The sequence below is a fragment of the Sorex araneus genome, chromosome 3 (assembly GCF_027595985.1).
Source record: "Sorex araneus isolate mSorAra2 chromosome 3, mSorAra2.pri, whole genome shotgun sequence".
Classification (NCBI taxonomy): domain Eukaryota; kingdom Metazoa; phylum Chordata; class Mammalia; order Eulipotyphla; family Soricidae; genus Sorex; species Sorex araneus.
The window spans coordinates 158579433-158600114 of NC_073304.1; the positions used below are offsets into that span (position 1 = coordinate 158579433).

General features: G+C 58.0%; 1 protein-coding gene across 2 annotated transcripts in view; it reads left to right on the forward strand.

Moving 5' to 3' along the window:
* The window catches only part of ETS1 (ETS proto-oncogene 1, transcription factor), a 137187-nt gene that overhangs the window by 107230 nt on the left and 9275 nt on the right, over positions 1-20682 (forward strand). For both annotated transcript variants that reach the window (XM_055133024.1, XM_004614112.2), the window contains 5 exons: positions 2569-2688; positions 4523-4723; positions 7623-7697; positions 9179-9427; positions 13607-13867. In XM_055133024.1, coding sequence (XP_054988999.1) covers positions 2569-2688; positions 4523-4723; positions 7623-7697; positions 9179-9427; positions 13607-13867 — 906 coding nt within the window. The remainder of the gene's footprint in view (positions 1-2568; positions 2689-4522; positions 4724-7622; positions 7698-9178; positions 9428-13606; positions 13868-20682) is intronic.

Below are 20682 nucleotides of genomic sequence, written 5' to 3' on the forward strand. Positions count from 1 at the left end.
AAATGAGCAGAACGCTTGAATAGACATTTCTGCCGAGAAGGTGGCCAGTAAGCACCGGTTAAAGGTGCTCCACCTTAACTCCCCAGGGGCAATGCAAATCAGAGCTGCAGAGCGATGCCCTTTGCCCCCAGCGGGTTACTAATATTAAATGTTACTGTAAAAACACAACAGGAAAGAACAAGTGTTGGCAGGTCCTGGCACCTCGTGCCCAGCTGGTGGAATGTGCAGTTGTGCCCCTGCTTTGGGGAGAAGAGGATGGTAGTGCTTTGAGAAATCAAAATCAGAATTGTGGTGAGGTGACCTTTGGAGGGGAGAGAGGATGCTTGGGCCACACCCTGCAGTGCCTAGGGGCTACTCCTGGCTCGGTGCTCAGGAGTGACCCCTGGCGGTGCTCACGGGACTGTATGTGGTGCCTGGGACGGGGCCAGGGTAGGCTTCGTGTAAGACAAGCGTCTTACCCCTGTGCTATCTCAGTCCACAAGGTGACCTTAAAACATGTTGAAATGCCGTTGTGGCACTCCTCGTTGAACTCTCACCCTGGCTGTCTGTTTCACTCAGGGTGAAGTGATGAGTTCTGCAGCCTTCTCTGTGCTTACTCTCACCTCATCGTGCTCTTCTGCTGTCTGTTTGGGGTGACAAAAATATATGTCCTCTCCATCTCTGGGCCTTCATTTATCCCAGGCGCTCTCTCTAGGTGCTCCAACCCGGGGTGGTATCCTGATCACCCGGACTCTAAAAATGCATGCTTCCAGGAGCAGGAGGTAGCTCATACGGAGCACTGTGTGCCCTGGCTTGGATCCTCCACGCTGCGTACCTCTCCGAGCACCCCCAGCTGTGTCCCCTGGTGGGCCTCACGGGCCTGAGCATGGCTGGGCGTGGCCCTTCTGAGACCCCTATGGGTTTCTAGGGTCTGTTCCCCAAAGGTTCTGCCTCAGGGACTCGGGTGAGGTGGAGAATTTGCATTTCTCAAGGCTGTTCATAGGTGATGTCAGTGCAGCTGGTCTGGGGACCCCACTTCGAGAACTGCTGGTTCTAGAGGACTTTTCCTGTTTTGAAAACCCTGAGGCCGTGCGATCATGGCTCCAGTGCCTCTGGCCCTGGCGCTAGACTTTGAGAAATTCTGGCTTTGTTTTAGCCAGCATCTCCATGTCTCCTTTGAAGCCTGGATTGCCATGGCATTTGTTTTTGGTTTATATGTGTGTGGGGGGTGGGGTGTTGTGGAGGAGAACACCTAGAGATGCTGAGACGACTCCTAGCATGGTGCTCTGGGGTTGCTCCTGCTGGTGCTCAGGGGATCATGTGGTCCCAGAGGTCAAACTCGGGCTTCTTGTGTGCACAGTGCACGCCTAGCTCCTTCAGCCATTTCCCCGCCCAACAGCCATTGTATTTGAATGTTTAAGTGGACTGGAGCTATAGCAGATAGGGCGTTTGCCTTGCATGCAGCCGACCCGGGTTCGATTCCTCTGTCCCTCTCGGACAGCCTGCCAAGCTACCGAGAGTATCTCGCCTGCACGGTAGAGCCTGGCAAACTACCCATGGCGTATTCGATATGCCAAAAACAGTAACAAGTCTCAAGTCTCACAATAGAGACGTTACTGGTGCCCGCTCGAGCAAATCGATGAGCAACGGGATGACAGTGAAGTGGGTGAGTAATAGTTGAGCGCTGGAAGCTCCCACGTGCACAGCCTGGTCTCCGGCTTCTCGAGGGGCGGGATCCTCTCAGACTGACGCACTGCTGCTCTCTCTCCTGCCTCGCACATCACCAGTGCTGAGAGTTGTTTGGGAAATGAGCGAGTGTTGTTACTTTCTTTGTCTACAGAGCTGGATGTGAGCCCGGGATGTGGCTGTGTGTGCGTACGGGAGAGCAAGGGCCAGGGGCTGGGGGAAATTCATAGACTTGACCGGAAAAAAAGCCATGGATGTTGGCCATCAGGGTGCAGGACCTTCCAAACAAGAATTACTTCTGTTTGTTTGCTTTGGTTTTTGGTTTGGGCGCCACACTGGTGGGACCAGGAATCAACACCCCAAGGCACGGGCCCCAAGGTGTTCGTCCCTCTACTCAGGGGTCTCGTGTGGTGGGGCTTGGGGGCCATATGAGGTGCCAGGGGTCAAACCTGGGGTACTTCTTAGGGGACTAGCACGTAAAGGAGGGACCCCTAAGTTTGCCTACATTGATGAGGCTGGAACAGATATTTCTTAGCTGAGGGCCCTCAGACTTCCCAAGGCATGAGTAGATAGTGATCCCCTAAGCTTTTAGATTTGAGCTATAATTGACATGACATCATGTTAGTTTTAGTTCTACAACCCAATGATTGAATATTTGGAGATATGGTGAACTGATCCCTATGCTAAGTCTAACTACCATGTATTTAGTTTTTATTATTGACCTTTTTTGAGGGGTGGCACCCAGAGGTACTCAAGAATGACGCTCGGGAGGTTGTACCCAGTAGTCCTGGAGAACCAGGGATTAAAATCCCAAAGCATGGGCTCCAAGGCATCTGTCTCGCCAGGCTTCTGGTTTTTATTACTCACGTGCTGTTTTTCTTTTTTTTTCTTTTTCTCTCACAGACATGGAATGCGCGGATGTTCCGCTGTTAACGCCAAGCAGCAAAGAGATGATGTCTCAAGCGTTGAAAGCCACGTTCAGTGGTTTCTCTAAAGAGCAACAACGGCTGGGAATTCCCAAAGGTAGGTTTGGTAGTTGGTAGGCCAAAAAAAAAAAAAAAATCCCAAGTGTTGGGAACTGATGTCCAGGTGCATCTTCTCATGACTACTGACCTCCCTTCAGTGAGCAGCTCTGGGGTGGTAGCCGGTGCCATGAGCTCCCCAGCCCCAGGGTCAGCCCCCAAACATCTTGGCCTTAGGACATCAGCTCCCAAACTTCTTTGCATGTTAGAAGGGAGAATCTTGAAAAACTCCACCCAGGCTGTGTCCCAGACCAACTGCTGGCCCGTAGCGGCACCTTCAAAGCTCCTGATTCTAAAACTGTGGACACGTTTGGAAAACACTGTCTCAGTGTCCTGCGGGATCTCCATTGGGTGAACTGAGTGAGCTGTATTTCTTGGCAGTTCCGATTGCTCTTGGCTGTTACTTGTTCCTTGGCAAATGGTGTTTCCACTTGCGTATTATTGTCTGGAAGGGTCCGCTTAGGAATGTTGGGGACTAGATGTGTCAGAAGAAATCACCCAACCACTGGTTGCAGAGAGAGTATATTGTTCTCAAGTTAGTGTAGCATTGTTTGTGGACTGTTGAATTAGAATGCTGCTGTGTGGACTGTTGAATGAGAATAGTGTTTTGGACTGTTAGAATAGTGCTGTGTATGGACTGCTGAGTTAGAGCAGAGGTGTGTATGGACTGTTGAGGTAGAGTTGTGCTATGTGTGGACTGTCAAGTTAGAAGAGCACTGTGTGTGGAGTGTTGAGTTAGAAGAGTGCTGTATTTGGACCAGGTTGCTACTGCTAGAGTTGAGGCCCCCAGTCCGGTCAGGCCAAGTCTGACGTAGAGTCCCTGAAAGTCCCTGCATGCCTTTCCTGCTGGCCCCACATCTCCACCAATACCAGCGTCCGACCCCTTTGTAGAATCACAATACTGTTGAGTGAAGAATTACCGTTAGGTTTTCCAGCATCCCCGGAAGTCATCTGCTAGAGAGAGGGGCCTCGTAGCATTTAGAGTGGGTATGCTGTGAAAACATCAACAGCCGTCAATCATCCCAGCTCTTACGGGTCATTTGCTGGCACTGCCATGTGGAACCCGGAGCCAGGCACGCGGATTCTGTGGCGCCTGGTCCATAGACAGCTCCAGGCAGGGGCTGTGATGTCTGTAATTCAGACACCTCCGCACATTGTTTTTATTAATTACCGTTTGACTGCCTTGTTGGTACTAGGGGCGAGGATGATTACTAGCCATAATTAGCTATGATAAAAATAATTATGGATAATTAAGAACAACGGTCTCAAGTGTAAGTATTAAGAGCAGGAAGCCAGGCAGGTGCAGTCTCCAAGATACACTTGATTTTATTATTACTGTGAGTCAAGAAGGCATTCAGCCTCTTGGGCCGAGCTTCCCAAAGCTGTGTCAGGGGAATGGGGCAGGCAGAGAGAAGAAACCTGGCATCTGGACGGAGGTAGGAGAAAGCTCAGCTGTTACTTTCTGGGTGGTGGTGAGCCTGTAGCTGGGAAGACCATAATAAGAAGGCAGGGGGAGGTGACCATGGCACACGGGGACAGGCTGAGCTGCTTGGTTACAGATCAACCTCCATTATGTTCAGTCTGGAGCCCGAGAGATTGTACAGTGGGTAGGGCGCTGGCTTGCATATGGCTGACCTTGGTTCGATCTCTTACATCCGCTATCGTCCCCCGAGCACCAACAGGGGTCACCCCAGGCCACAGCGCCAGGAGTAGTTCCTGAGCACTGCCAGGTGTGTCCCCCAAGCTCCACCTTGCCTCCCAAAACAGAAGGGGGAAAGTAGGTGTGCTCGGTAGCTGCATCTGACCTGCCCTGTCTTCCTCTGACGTCTTCCCAGACCCCCGGCAGTGGACAGAAACCCACGTGCGGGACTGGGTGATGTGGGCTGTGAACGAGTTCAGCCTGAAGGGCGTGGATTTCCAGAAGTTCTGCATGAACGGCGCGGCGCTCTGTGCCCTGGGCAAAGACTGCTTTCTGGAACTCGCCCCGGACTTCGTTGGGGACATCTTATGGGAACATCTGGAGATCCTGCAGAAAGGTAAGTGGGGTCTGCGAGCAGAGAGCTGGGCAGCATGTCCAGAGCCCGAGATGGGATACCAAGCAGTTACCTGTGGGTGGAAGCGTGCCAACATGGCACCTAGCCTGGTCCAGGGCAGGGACCAGCACCCACCCAAGTCTCTTCTCCTTCAGGTCTTGGGTCCGGGGGTTTGGATATCAATCTTAAGTAGGCTCAGAGGGTTATTTGTGAAGCTTCAGGAGGGGCACCCCACCCACCCCCAGTCCTGGTCTCAGATGCATACTCTGCTCACGTGCTGCTGTGCCCACAGCCAACCACGTTCTCCCCCAGCAGTCCTGCCACCCGCTCCCCGACCCACAGTGGATGCAGCCAGCCGTGCAGGGCACTGTGGTGGCCATCTCTCCCCTGGAGCAGGAGCAGGGGTTATGTTGGGACACAGTGTCGCAACCTTGTAATGACACGGCCTCCTGGACCAGCCTCCTCTAACCTTTTTGGACAAAGTGACTCATGGACCACAGTCCTGGCTGGGGATAGGAACAGCGGCAGGCTGCAAACTTGGGTGTTTTTGCGCTTATTTTTCTGAATGTCTTCTTAAAATAAATGGCAGTTACCAGCAGTCAGCTGTGCCCCGCAGCTGACTGTAAGCCTAGAAGCCCGCTGCCCTCCATGACCCAGGCCAACCCTTTCCCTGTGGTCGCTGGCTCCGACCCTGGGCACAGGCGTGGGGGGCTGGGAGCCCAGCTCCGGATTAGCACTTTTCTTCCCCATAATACCTTCCTTTGTTGGAGACTGTTTCCCACTCTGCCGTGCTCTGCTGAGACCCAAATTAGATCCCGGAGTGCAGCCGCGTTATCTTTATTCCTTCTCTTCAGTTTCTGCTGAGGAATAAATAACTGAGCGGAGCCAGGGAGGAGGTGGTGGTGACTCCTGGCTCAGCTCCAGGGCCCGGCATTTCTGGGGCCTCTCGAAACACCAACATGTGGCCCATGTCACGGTGCGGACGCCCACGCATCGGCGTGGACGGGAGCGACCTGTTTATAGAGGAAAAGATAGGGCAGGCGCCTAGCAGAGCTGATGTAACCGCCGGCTTATAAATACAGCAGACTGTGAACCCGAATGCATCCAGCGGCTGCTCCCCTCTATTTATGGCCCTGGAGAGACCAGGTGTTCCGACGTGACTAACCCTCTGCTCACCTGCGTCCTCCAATCAGTGGACGTATTTCACCACCTCATCGTCACCGCCGTCTCATCGGTGCACCTGTTGGTTTATTTTTCCAATCCAAAAATTAGTTTATAACTTAAGAAGAAAAGACTAAGCTTTGCCCAGTGGTTGCTCACATCACCATTCCCTTTTTGTGTGGAAAAAAAATTGTGTGTGTGTGTGTGTGTATGATACCTACCATGATTTGGCAATGAAATACAGTAGCATCTCTTTCTTCCCAAGGTGATTTGAAGTTGGTTTTCTCTTGGATTCTCCGGTGCCCCTGGGTGAAGTAGGAAGGACATGTTCTCTTGTACTTTTCAGGAGCCCCAGATGAGTGAGGAAATGGTCTCTGTGTCCCTTTGGCCCCCTGGCCTGTGTTATTTATCTGATCCCAGGGACCCCCCTCCCCCAGGTCCCTGGCACAAACTGGTCTTTCTTCCTGCAAAGATCTCACGGAAGCGAAGTTGAAGCGGGTGAGGAAATGACTGAAGTGAGGCTGGAGAGAGAGTGCAGTGGTAGGCGCTGGCCTTCAGGCCGCCACTCCCTGCTCCATTCTTGACACCCTCTAGGGTTTCCCCAGAGCCCTGCGAGCAGCTATCCCTGAGCACGGGGCCAGGAGTAAGCTCAGAGCATCCCTGGGCGTGGCCCCCAAACCCAGGAGGAGAGAAAGAACCGCGCGTGTCTGAGAGTTGAAGTCCTCTTGCCCTCCGTGCCCAAAGCGTCTCGCTCAGACCGGGAGTGGCGAGCCAGGAGGTCTGTGCTCTGACCCAGCCCTGACTCTGAATCAGCTGGAGCCGGAGAACATAGCTGCCTGGGGTGGGGTGCCAGGCCGGAGGTGCAGGGGCCGTTTCCATCTGATAAGCTGCGAAGGCCGAGCGCAGTCGTTTTCATCTCCGCTGGGAGCTGCTGGCCCTGCAGGCCGGGGCTTGCTCCCTGCTGGTCTCTGCTCCCAACAAGCTATCAAATACCTGAGGAAAACCCCACGCCAGCCTTCGCGCTCGGTGTCGGCTTCCACTTGGGCAACAGAGCCCAGACTGCCCCGTCCCACAGGCCCCGGGTGGCCAGGGCCGCCCCACGCCCACCTGGGCGCAGCTCCAGAGCCTCTGCTCTCTCCCCCAGTTGCTCCACGTTCCTTCCTCATTCCTCGGGGAGCTGCGTCTCCTGTCTCAGGCAGGCCCGCACCCCGTCACGGTCCACCCAGCAGCCGCGTTAGCAGTGGCCAGCTTCTGATCCGGCGCCTTGAGCGTGGCCGCCGAGGGCGTGGCAAGACCCCACACCCAAACAGGCAGATGGGAGAAGAACGGGACAGGGATGCCGCTTCCCTGCCTGGCAGTGGCGGGCCATTTCTGGAAAGTTCTGGAACTGGCCCTTTGGAAGTTTGGTCAGGGCTTCTGGTGACTTCCCCAGAGGTTCTCCAGACCTTTGGCGCTAACGTGGTAGCTGCCCTCGTTCCCACCCTCCGAGACCCCGCCCCCCCTGGGGGGGGACTCTCTCCAGGCTGTGATCCCCCTTTTGCAGAGACAGATGATAATAAGCTTCACCGGATGTATTGCTCTTGGTCTCGAACAAACCCCATGGGGACAGGCAGATCCCGCTTGGTTCCTGAGCAGATTCTTGGAGGAGAGGCCGGCACGGTTGTGGGGCTTGCATCCGGACTCCTGGGGGCCGAGCACCATTGGCCTGACTGCTCACTGTCCCCTTCCCTGTCTCTTGCAGAGGACATGAAACCCTACCAGGTGAACGGCGTCGGGAGCTACCCTGAGCCCCGCTATTCCTCGGATTATTTCATCAGTAAGTGCCCTCTCCGCCTTCTGCCCTCTCTCGAGTGTTACCCTGCCTGGGGGGGTGGGGGGGAGGCTGACCACAGGCTCCTTGGTGACTCACCATCATTCCCCCACATGCTTCCATTCAGCCCTGTCGTAGGTTATCCCTGCCCTGCAGGAGATGTTCACCTCCACACCCATTTTATTCTTACTATTTTTAAATTTTTTATTTATTTTGGTTTGGGGGCCACACCTGGCAGAGCCTGGCGACGTACTCCTGACTCTGCACTCAGTGCTTCTTCTCAGGGACCATACAGAGTGCCGGAAAGTCTAATCTGGCAAGCTCCTTACCTGTTGTACTATTTCCTCAGGCCCTTAAATTTTTTTTTTTTTAAATTTGTTCTTGGGCTCTGGATTACTCCTGAGCTAGGGGGACCCTTTGGGGTGCTAGGAATTCAACCTGGGTTGGCTGGGTGCAAGGTAAGAGTCCTTCCTGCTGTACTATCACTCTGGCAACTGCACCTAATTTATTCAGCGGCACATTCCCACTGAGCTCCTCCCTTTCACAAGGGCTGTGGCTTGAGATTAGCCAGAGAGATGAGCCTTTGACTCCCCCTCTTATACCTTTCTGGATCTGTGCCTTGATATGCGGGGGGCAGAGTTCAGAGGTTTGGATCCTGTGCCCTGCTAGGAGATACCTCATGTGATGGAGAAGGGGCGAGGAGGAGAGCTGGGGAGGGGGGATGTCTGCTGCCTTAGCTTTCAAAGGGGGGTTTCACTGCATCTCTGTAGGTGTCCGCACCTCGCCAGCATGCTTGGGGACCCTTGGAGACACTCCAGGGATACTCAGTATCCTGTGCAGCCCTGAAGGCTAATCATCAGGCCCAGTGATGCAGTACAGATTCGGATGCTGGGGTCCCCTGGACATGGGCGTGGAGCCTGGTGCTTCATGCCCAGTGCCTGTTCTCCTACCCTGAGCTATCTCTCAGGCCCTCATTTTGTTTTCTTCCCCTTTTTTGGCGCAGGTTGGGGTGGGAGTGGGGCCGGGGGCACATGCGGCTGTGCTCAGGGCTTACTTCTAGCTCTGCACTCACAGATCATTCCTGGCAGGCCCCGTGGAGCATCTGGGATGCAGAGGATCCAACCTGGGTTGGCCACGTGCCAAGCAAATGCCCTACCTGCTGTACTATCACTCCGGCCCCAGGCCCTCATTTTGCACTCTAAAGATTTTTATTGGAAATAATGACAATAATATGAACAAGGTACCAGACAGTTGCTCTTGCTCAGAGCATGCAGAAAAAGTGGAGATGGGAAAATTTAGTCAGAGAAGGGAAGTGTATTATCCAGGGCCGTTGGGGCCAAGGCCCTTCGAACTGACAGTGAATTCTGTTTTCACTCTTGGGGCATCTGTCTGCCCCCTGCTCCCCTGGCAGACCCCAGTGAGTGAGGGGTGGCTGCAGTTCCCTGTCTCAGTTCCCATCTCCCAATTGCTCGCCTCTGTGTCTGCAGGCTATGGTATCGAGCATGCTCAGTGCGTCCCTCCCTCGGAGTTCTCTGAGTCCAGCTTCATCACCGAGTCCTACCAGACGCTGCACCCCATCAGCTCTGAGGAGCTCCTGTCGCTCAAGTATGAGAACGACTACCCCTCCGTCATTCTCCGGGACCCTCTGCAGACAGAAACCCTCCAGACTGACTACTTTGCCATCAAACAGGAAGTCGTGACCCCTGACAACATGTGCATGGGGCGGACCAGCCGGGGTAGGTGCAGGGCTGCCCGCGCAGCCGTTGCTGGCTGTGCTTTCTTGGTTTGGGGGCCTCACCAGCAGTGGTCAGGGCTGGCTTCTGGCTCTGCGCGCAGGGAACCATATGGGGTGCTGGGGATTGGACTTGGGTCGACTGTGTGCCAGGCTGGTGCCCTGCCAGCCCATCTCGTGCAGTTTTGAGTTGCCCAGCATGACCTGATCTCTGAGGTGTTTGGGTCCTAGTGTTCTTGGGCTGCTCAGTGGACCTCATCTTGGCTGCCTGTCCACCTTAGCCTGTCCCACGGGTAAGAACTTTCCATCGTGGCATGTCAGACACGTCTTCCATGTCTGTCCATGTCTCAGAGACCACAGGTCTGTGAGAGAATGGAATCTGCAGGGTGGCCGATCCCATTTCTCACTGGGGGCCGACACCAGGGGACAGAAAGTGGTGCTAGTCCTGGCCAGCTTTAGCTTTCACGCATGCCTTGGGCTGGACTGTGGACCCTGGGTGTGGTACTTGGCTCTTCAGCCTGGCCTCCCCAGCCTCCTGTAGCTTTCTTGACCTGGGAGGATGGCTCACCCTTGGTTTATCTGTTCATATATGTGTGGCGTTAGATCAAGGACCCTGGAAACACGTATCGAGGTATCTCCAAAGAAAGAGTCCCAAATTGGGGTGACTTCGTGCTTGACACCGTCCATGGGCAGCGAAGACATCTTTTACGATAGAGCGGGCGGGCTTTAGAACCCAGGAATGATGACAAGCCACCCTTGGGGCTCGAACACTCACCAGGGGACCGAGCCCCACCCAGAGTCCAGGTGGTTTCTTTGCCTGGAAGAAAGTGCAGCGCCTGGGGAGGACGGTTTATTCAGCCAGGAAGAACGCTCTGATTTCAGAACATGGGGATATGCGGCTTTGCCAGTGGGGCAGGAGGAAGCGGCCCTTTGTGCAGCCGTGGCCTTTGCCCCTGGCTGGTGGCTCTGGGATGGAGGCCCCCTTCTCCCCTCTGTGAGGGAGCCCGAGACCCGTGGCTTTTGTGGGGTCACTTTTTCAAGCTCCAGGCTCCCACTTCTGCCCAGCAGACCTTGGGAGAAGCCCTAGGCCCTTCCTGGGGAGAGCCCCCCGGATTCATCTGAACCTGGAATCCTTCTCTGTGCCCCAGGTGCTCGAGTTTCAGCCCAGAGGTTGATGGGTGGGTGTTGCCTTCCCCTTTCTGACTCTTGTTTATTGTGCTGCGGTGCCTCTCTATTTACATATGCACACAAGCATGTTCGGGGGTTTCTCCTTTACTCCTAGGCAGATCAAAGCATGAACGAGAGCAGCGTCCTTTGTCCTGAGGCCGAGGTTGTGTGTTTGGGCTTGACCCTCTTGGGACCCCTTGTTTTAAATTTGCGTCTGGCTTTGCACTGGGGTGAGGGTCTTTCTCCCCACTCTTCCCTTGGTTCTTGGTTCTGCTCCTCACCACTGCGTCACCCCCAAAGCGGAGAGCCCAGGTGTGAGCCCCGACCTCAGGCTTCCCCCTGCCTTCTTCCTACTACGTGGCCAGCCATGCATTCCCCCCACGCTGCTGGAGGAAAGACCCCTTTGATCGGGCTGCCTCATGCGCATCCGAAGGGCTGCAGACAGGAAGCTGCTCCGGCTGACCCAGGGCCTGCTGGGCTCGGTCTAGACGAAGAGCGAAGCCGGGAGCTGATTGTTGCTCATAGTGAGCACAGTGTTTGCATCCTGCCTTCCCACCCACAAAGCGCTGCTCTGTCCTGTGCGCTGGACTCTGAGAACGGCCTTTGTGCAGGCCGCGGCTGTTTGGAGGACTCAGAGCTCTGGGCCGGAGCCGGAGATCGGGGCCGGGCTGTGCGTGGCGGGGTGGCGCTCAGAGAAGCTGCATTAGTGGGCACCTGAGGGGCCAGGCGTCCTGCTGGAGCTGCGTTGGCATCACCCAGTGGGTCTTGTCTGACTGCAGGCAGCCCCTTTCGAGAGGAAAGACCCGTCAGCCGAGGGACTGGGAAGTGGAAATGCCGTGCAGGCAGGCCGCCTGCCGCTCCCCTCCGTGGCCTCAAGAACAGCCTCTGGCTTATGTTGCCCAGGTGGCCAGGAGGGGGGTCCCCTGGGAGACTCAGCTGTCCTGCTGATGGATGGTGTCACCCAAGGGTGCAAGCTCCGGGACACAGACACATCAGCTTGAGAATGGCCTTGGCGCCTGTGACTTGGTGACTCTGGCATGTTCTTCCTACATACAGAGGTTCTCTCTCTCAGGCCTCGGGGTATCAGTCTTACAGGGAAATGGGGTGACTCCTGAGCACGGGGTCTGGGAGGACTCAGCACCATTGTAAGAGCTGCAGACACAGGCCTGGCTTGTTTGGGAGAGGCTGTGGACACTGGCTGGACGGGTTTCCCTGAGTTGTCTGATGTGCGTGTTTTTTTTTTTTTTTTTTTTTTTTTTTACGGGGCAGTCAGGAGTGGCGCGTGTGGCCTGGTCTGTGAAGGACAGGCCTCAGTTTGTTTCTGGTGTGCCCCTTTCCCTGCATGGACGGTTGGAGGAAGGAGGGGAGGAGATGGGGCACATCCGTGCCCACCTTTCTGCTGTCAACACTGTTAGTGGGGACACGCCTTTCAGGAACTTTCCAGCAGCCAGTGATGCTGATTTGGCCATGGGAACAACACACTACAGGACGTTTGACCTGGGGGGGCAGGTGGTCTTCACTGCTTCAGGGGGGAAGGTATGGATCATGCTGTTCCCTGGGTAGTGCTGATGTCCATACCCCTCGATTCTCCTCTACTTTAAACCGGGCTCCTGTAAAATGTCCAGGTACAGAGCATTTGAAGGGAAACCCTTTCATCTCTTAGACGTCGTTTTTCTTTCTCCTGGTCTTCAACCCCCACCCCGATCCTGGCTTCCCTTCACCAGCCTCTCTCCCTTCGGGGTTTTTGCCCATGGAAACGTGTCAGAGCTTTTATGCAATCACAGCAGCTGTGTATAACCTGGTCTGGGAAATCAGTGCACTTGTGTGATCTTGTGGCCAGTTACAAGTGTCCAAAGCGAGTCAGAGGCTCTGTGATGGCCCAGGCCTGCTCTCTCGACTCTTCTCTCCTCCACTTGCCCTGAGTTTCCATTCCACTGGACAATTGGACTCAAGATGAGGAAGGGATGGGTTTCTATCGAGAAGCAGGACAGGGCTGTTGGTTTTGTTCTTCTTACACCTCCCGGCAAAAGTAGCTCCCAACATCTTTTCTCTGAGAAAGAACAGGCAGAGGCATCTGGGGAAAATACAAAAAAAAAAAAAAAGCAGCACGTGGATTCCCGGCTCACGGGTGGTCCACCCACATCTCTGAGTCTGATGGTGCTTTCACTTCCAAGGTCCAAAACCCGTCACAGAATTGAACCTTGTTATTCGGTCAGAGAGATAGTTCCAGGGACAGGGCACTTGCCTTGCATACGGTGGACCCAGGTTTGATCCCTGGCACTGCGTAGGTTTCCCTGAGCCCTGCCAGGAGTGATCCCTGACTACAGGGATAGGAGTGAGCTCTGAGCACCATACACTCTCCACTCGCCCAAATCTGACCTTTTATTTTTTTCTGGAGGAAAAGTTAGGGCCATACCTAGTGGGACACTGGGGCTATTCCTGGCTTTGTGCTCGGGGGTGGCCCCTGGCGGTCCGTGGGGGACTGTGGTGCCAAGGATTCAAACTGGTGTAGGCAGGACACAGGGCAAGTGCCTTTACCCTGTGCCATCTCCCCAGCCCACAGTGAGACCTGGGGTATCCCTTCCCCCCTCCCTACCACACATGCTTTCGCTGGGATTGGGAACCGAGCCTGGCCGGGGCCCCCCGTGTTCCTGTACCAGTTGGGTCGGCTCCATTTTCCAGAAACCCCATCCTCCGTGTGCGATCCGCAACTCTCTGCTTTCTGGCTCCGGAATCCCCGAGGCCCCAAACACAGCTGTGTCGGGCCAAGTGCTGGGAAGCAGCCGTCACTCCGCACTGCTGTTCTGGGTGCTAGAACCTAGGACCACGCGGGTCGGCATGTTGGGGAGGGGCCCGGGGGGTGGGGCACAAACGGACCCTCGGACCCTCGTCACCCCCTCTCCCTGGCCAGCAGCCTCTCCCTCCTGCACAGGGATCTGGCGGAGGGTTTGACAGCTGTCTCTCCCCGATCCTCCTCCCGCCTCCTCCTCCCCCTGCCCCCACCCCCACCCTCCAGGTAAGCTTGGGGGCCAGGACTCCTTCGAGAGCATCGAGAGCTACGAGAGCTGTGACCGGCTCACCCAGTCCTGGAGCAGCCAGTCGTCCTTCAGCAGCCTGCAGCGCGTCCCCTCCTACGACAGCTTCGACTCCGAGGACTACCCGGCCGCCCTGCCCAGCCACAAGCCCAAGGGCACCTTCAAGGATTACGTGCGGGACCGCGCCGACCTCAACAAGGACAAGCCGGTCATTCCTGCTGCTGCCCTGGCCGGCTACACAGGTAGGCGCCCCGCTGCCTGCCGCGTGATGGCCAGGCGTGACGTCCGGGTGCATGGGGGCCCCCGTGGGAGAAGCTCCCAGAGAGAGGGAGAAGGGCTGGGGGAGAGGCAGGGGTGAGGAACCAGATGGCTGCTGGCGTCCCTCGAGGCCTGATGACTGTGTCAGATCGGGGGGGAACTGCTGGTCGGGGAAGGGAGCCGTCGGGCCCCTTTCGACGGCAGGTGTTTGGGGTCACCTGCCGCTTGGAGGGGCTTTTCCTAGCCGGGTGCTGGCAGGTCTTGCTGGCCGCTCTCCAGGCCCTCTCCGACCAGCCTGTGCTCTGGACTCGGCTGTGACCAAGCCCTCTCGAGGCCCCGCTGTGCTCGGGAGCGTGTCCTTCCTTCCTCAGCGTGGCCGCTCTCGGCCTTGCAGGGAAATCCCTCCTCCCACTTGGCTTTCTGTTGGGTTTTTTTTCCTTCCGGGAGTGGGGGGCGACCCCAGGATGGTCTTGGGGAGGGCAGAGAGGAAGGGGAGAGGTGGGAAGGGGGACATGTGGGCTGTGCTGGAGAATCTAGGCAGAGAGAGGACCAGCGCCGGGGCTGGAGCCTGACCCAGCCGTAGAAGCCGCCGCAGAACCCGGGGTCGGGGTCATGGATGGAGAGTGAGCCTGATTTCTGTGACTTTCTCGTGTTCTCTTGGCGTCAGAAAGCAGTTCGGGAGTGGAACTGCCTCTGTTTCTGTATTGTTTTCTCTTGTGGGGTGGGGCGGAGGTGGGGCTCAAGGGGGGACCCTCGTGTGGATGCAGACAGGCAGGTGTGTGCGGGTTTCCGGGGCACCGACCTCAGGAGGGCCCTGGCGCCTTATTCCTGGGTCCCGGGAAGGCTCACTGTGTCTGGGGGAACCGGCAGGCCCTCACGAGCACCCAGATGCTTGGAAAACAGGGCTGCTCCTCCCGGGATCAGAAGTGGGGCTTGGCCCCCGCCACAGCCCTGCGGTGCTCGGGGTCACGCCTGGAGGGAGGACAGGGTCTGCGGGTGGGGTCCGAAGCCAGGGAAGGAACTTTGGGGTCTCCTCCTCTGGGGGCTGCTTCCGGTGGGCTCCGTGACCTTCGCTCCTGGGAGTGCACCCGGACCCTGGCCAGAGAGCCGTCTCTGCCGCACCTGCCCAGCCGGCCGATGCGTTGCCCGTTGTCCGAAGGCCAGCAGAAATGAGGGGCTGCAGACTGCGTCTCTCCCCAGCAGAGCGAGCGCCGGCTGTGGTGCATTTCCGTCTGTGTTGTTCAGGACTTGCTCTGTCAGGGCAGAGCTGGGAGAGGAGATGCCTGCTGCAGGGGGTGGGGGGAGGCCCGAGGAGACTCCCGGGGGGCTCAGCCCACATTGGCAGGCGAGTCTCTCTGTTCTTGGGGCAAAGGCAGCTTTTCTGAGCGGTCCTCGGCTCCATGGCTCCTGGAGTGCCGCCTTCCTCCCTCCTGAGGCAGTTGCCACCGTCATCAGGCCCGCCAGCTGTGTCCATGCTGTGTCCCCATAACGGTCTCCCACCCTGCTCCGTACCAGGATTCCGGGCATCTTGTGCCGTAGGACGACAGAGTGAACTGGCTTTGAGTTCTCAAGTCGGGGCCAGGGCTCCAGAAAGCTCTGTGAGGGTTCACACTTCAGCGGTGCTCTCTGGCCTTACTCTCGAAAGTGCAGAAGTTTCTGGAAATCGTGAGGCCTGGGTCCCACATGGGACAGAAACGCCCCAGGAGGGGCACGCGTCTTTGTTCTTCGTGGGTCTCCTCTGGGGGACGCCCACGCACCTTGGGCAGGAGTGACCCAGTGCCCGGGACTGTTTCAGGGAAGGGGTGGGTGAGGAATCGGCCGAAGTAGGGAGGAGCGGCAGGTGCAGGCCAGGGACTTGCTGGGTACCGGACTTGACCTGCGACAGGACAGTCAAACCCGGATTCTCCCATCCCGCCGCAGCCTCAGCGCCACAGGCCAGTCTGTCCAGCCTCTGCACGCACAGCAGCGGCCTGCAGCCCTGTCCGCGAGCCGCAGGACACTGAGACGCCGTGTCAGGTTGTTTCTGATAGGCGAGTTTCCTTTGTCCGCCCCCGCCCCTCCTTCCTTCTTCCTTCCCTCCCTCCCTCCCTCCCTCCCTCCCTCCCTCCCTCCCTCCCTCCCTCCCTCCCTCCCTTCCTTCCTTCCTTCCTTCCTTCCTTCCTTCCTTCCTTCCCACCCTCCCCTACCTTCTTTCTTTCCTCCTTTCCTTCCTCCTTTCCTTCCTCCCTCCCTCCTCCCTTCCTCCTTCCTTCCTCCCTCTCTCCCTCCCTTCCTCCTTCTTCCCTTCCTCTCTCCCTCCCTCCCTTCTTCCTTCCTTCCTCCCTCCCTCCCTCCCTCCCTCCCTCCCTCCTTCCTCCCTCCCTCCCTCCATCCCTCCCTCCTTCCTTCCTTCCTTCCTTCCTTCCTTCCTTCCTTCCTTCCTTCCTTCCTTCCTTCCTTCCTTCCTTCCTTCCTTCCTTCCTCCCTTCCTTCCTCCCTCCCTCCCTCCCTCCCTCCTTCCTTCCCTCCTTCCTTCCTTCCTTCCTTCCTTCCTTCCTTCCTTCCTTCCTTCCTTCCTTCCTTCCTTCCTTCCTTCCTTCCTTCCTTCCTTCCTCTCTCCCTTTCTTCCTCCTTCCTTCCTCTGTCCCTCCCTTCCTCCTTCCTCCCTTCCCTCTGCCCTCCTCCGCCCGCCCTTTCAGAGGCAGTGAGGCACCTGTGCTGGCACAGGCCACTGTTGGTTGAAGGTCCAGCGCGACCCTAGTCACCGGAGTGAGCCGACCCCCTCCAGGCCTCTCGCCTACCGCTGTCCCCCCTTAGACGGGGTGAATCCTCGCATGCTCTGGGGGCTGAGGGCTGCGAGGGCAGCAGAAGGCCCCGGTGCTCCGCCCAGCCCTCGCAGGGCTGCTTGGAGGCAGATGCCCTGTGTGGCCGCCCTGCCCTGCCCGTGGGGAGGCAGAGGCCTCGGGGCCCTGTGGAGCTCTCTCTGAACCAAGCAGAGAAGCGACTGCGCGCACTGGGCAGTGGCCGGCACAGAGGGACGTGGGGGACACGGAGGCTGCAGCTCAGCCCTTCCTGCTATTGTTGCCGAGCAGACGGCGGGGGCGAGGGGTGGTGCAGGCCGGCCTTAGAGACCCTGGCTCGCCAGATGTGGGGTGCCCGAAGCCTCCCTGGAACAAACTGCCATCCTCAGGGCTGTGATCTGAAGGCAGGCCGGGCGGGGTCAGGCCTGTGGGGGGCAGCCTGGCCAGTACCGCCGGCCCACACTAGCCTCATCTGTCTCCCTGCCCTTGTTCCCTCCCAGGGGACGGGGGAGGGCGCTGTCGTTCAGATGCCTCCCAGGACCTGGGGTGGGGTGGGGAGGTGGGTTCCCAGGCACCCGAGCTGCGGAGCACCCATGAAGGAGTCGGCAGGGGAGGGTCTCTGCTTTCCGGCAAACTCTGGTTGCACGCAGTTGGGAATGGCTCTCAGGAGAGTGGGGTCGAGGCGTGGGGGGCAGCATGTCTGGGGGGCGCTGAGACAGTCACACTGCTGCTCCTGCCACTCCTGCTTGCCTGGCCATGTGGCCCTGCTCATGCAGTGGGCACCCCTGTGCTTCGGCCTGGGCAGTGCTCGGGGCATGTGCCCTGGGAGTAGGGGAGGGGCCGTGCGGGGCACCTGGGACTTTGCAGGGGAGAGAGCGTGTGGGGATCCTGGGAGCAGTGGGGAGAAGGTGTGAGGTGCCTGGGCCTTGGCAGGACTGTGCAGGGCGCCCGGGAGCAGGGGAGAGAGCGTGCGGGAGCCTGGGACTTGGCGGGCCTCACTGGACGGCTCCAGGACCGCGCTGTCCATGTGGAAATCCTTGGGGACCCGCGTTTTCAGGTTCTCGCGCACATTTTTTCCAACAAAGATAAGAAAATTGCATCAACCTTCAAGGGCTCCCATGGCAACTTGTGAAATTAGGTCAAGATGTGGGGGCCGATAGCTCGGCTCGAAGGCCCGCCTGGGAGCTAAGTTAAGACATCAGACGGGATCCTGGCTCCCGCCAGAATCGCGCCTCTTACCTCACGGTGAACAGCCCGCCGGCGGCTTTGCAGCCCCTGGGATGACCGTGCCGCGCCTGCTCTTACTGGGACATACACTAGGAGTCACAGAGCAGCCGGACGCAAGGGCCCTGCGTTTCCGGTGTGTGACTGACCTCAGCAAAACACTCTCCAGGCAATGTAGAAGTCTCTGGTTTTTCTTTTCTTTTCAGTGTCGGTGGCACTTGGGGTTCCAGTGGCAGAGCATATGCCCCCGCCTAGCCATGAGGCGTCGGGTTCAGCGCCAGCACTGTCCCCAAACCTCGGCCCAGTGCTCGCGACTGTCACACAGCTCTGCCTCGGCGCTCTGCTCTCACGTCAGCTTCCGAAAGGGTCTTGCTGGGCGCCCTGTCACATGCTCGCGTCTCCTGTCTCCTGGAGGCAGTGCCAGGTCTGTCCCAGGGGTCTCGCCTGAAGCCTTTGGCCACTGTAAAATGAGAATAGCCACTGGTGGGCCCCGTGGCCTGCACCGAGAGGAGGTGGACCCCGTCGCGAGTTACCACTGTGTCTCTATGGGTCAGGGGCATTCAGAGTTGCCAGCTTGTCCGTCAGTGTTTGGAACTTCCTTCCAGGGTGTCAGCTGTTCCCCAGAAGGAGAAGGCGGGCGTCTCTCCGACTTCTGCAGCTGAGCCGGCCCGGTGGCGTTCTTTTTTTTTTTTTTTTTTTGGGTCACACCTGGCGATGCACAGGGGTTACTCCTGGCTCTGCACTCAGGAATTACCCCTGGCTGTGCTCAGGGGACCATATGGGATGCTGGGATTTGAACCCGGGTCAGCTGCGTGCAAGGCAAACGCCCTACCCACTGTGCTATCTCTCCAGCCCCCCGGTGGCGTTCTTGCCGTCCATCCGAGCCTAACGCTGGGCCCAGCTTTCATGCTGGGTTGTGACTCGTATTGTGACTCGAGCACCGAGGGGCTCTTCCCCCTCTTCTTGAGGGCAGTGAGGCCCCAAACTGCTCCCAGCCTGCCATGAAAATGCTGTATGGCGCTGTGCAGAGGCCTGAAGAAGCTCCCTGAGCTCCTGGAAGCTAAATTCAGGACTAATTGGCGTTCAACTTTTAGAATGTTTTAGACTAGGACATCACTGAAAAAAATAAAATAAGGGAGCAGTTTGGGAGCTGGAGTTTAGCCCTTGGCACCGCGGACTGCTTCCCTGTCTCCACCACGCGCTGCCAGGCACGGCCCCTTTAAAAGGCGGCCAGATTCGCTGGAAGGAGGAAGCCCCCCATGCACTAGTGCCCCCAGACCTTCTCTTTATGCAGCTTGATTTCTGTCCTCTTCCTGTTTCCTAGATGGCTCGGGAGCCCGGGGGGTGGAGAGTCGCAAGGCTTCAGGGCCCCAGCAGGCCCGTCCTCAGGCTTTAGGGTTCAGTGACCCCCGAGCTGCTGCCCAGGCATGTTTGTGAAAAGAAACCACCTTGTCCCGTGCGGAAGCCTGCCCGGCCCTTCCACCCAGCCTGAAACCCAAGCTCCCGCCGTGTTCCCTGAAATCACATTTGGGGGAGAAACGCGGGATTGCAAAAGAGCCTCTGCGTGTACCAGGGCACAGGCAGCCGGCGGGCGGGCAGGCGGGCGGGCGCTCTGGGCCTGTGTCTGAGTTCCTGATAAGGAGAGGGGAGCAGCAGCGGGTCAGCAAGAGGAGCCAGGAGGGAGTGTCTGGCCGGGGAGTGCTCTCACCTGGGGCGGGAAGAAGGGTCCCTCTCGCTCTCTTCCCAGACCCCATCTGTGGGAGAGGGGGAGGTGCCTGCCCCTGCCCGCCCACCCTCGAGAGTCTCAAGCTCTGCCAGGCTCTCCTGCACATGGACGAGCTGGAAGGACTCTCCAACCCAGGCAGGGTCCGTGGGCCTTGGCCTCCCTTTCCCCCACGCCCCTCTCGCCCCTCTCGTTCAGCCCCGCCTTTGGTCCCCAAGCGGAGGTTTCCGTGGAGGGAGGCTCCAGGGCTGCCCTGCTTCCGGACAGTGCGGGGCACGTCCCCCGGCTTCTCCTGGGAGAGCCCCGCGTGGGCGCCTGCTCTGTCCGTCCCCCGGCCAGGACGGCCTTCCCCGTGCCCGGCGGCCAGCGCCTGCAGGGTGACTGCTCCGGGCGGCTCCCTCAGCCCTCCCCGCTCCTCCCCGTGGGAGATCAGGGCAGGTTACCTGCAGGAGGCCCAGGATGGGCCTTTGGGGGGCTGAGGTAGAAATGGGGGAGCTCGTCACGCTGGGTGTGTCTCGCCAGTGACACTGACATAGGGTGAGACCTGGTGGGAAGCTAAGGTTCTACCTCGGTCCTCCCTCCTGAGAAATGGGATGGCTTCTCGGTCCTCCCTCCTGAGATATGGGATGGCTTCTCGGTCCTCCCTCCTGAGAAATGGGCCTGCACCCCGGTCCTCCTGCCTGAGGAAGAGCCACAGCTCTGTCTCGGAGGAGGGTTTCTGAACGGTGCTCAGAACCAGGCGAGCCAGCTCATGAGTCCTCCGGTGGTCACCCGGACCCGCGTTCTGCCCCACGTTGCTGCTCTTTCTGTGATGATTCCACATTGCTGGAGGTCGGGGGCGGGTGCGGGTGGGATGCTGCATTCTCCATATAGATTCCCAGCCCTGGCGGAAATGTCATGCCCACGGGTATTTCCTGTCACAGAGCCCCCCACTCCGCCCCCCGTTCCTGGCAGCCTGACCTGCGTGTAAGGGCCTGCTAACAGACCTGCCTCTGCCTGCACATTGTAGTATTACTGCTCCTCCTCCTCCTTTTCCTCCTCCTCCTCCTCCTCCTCCTTCTCCTCCTCCTCC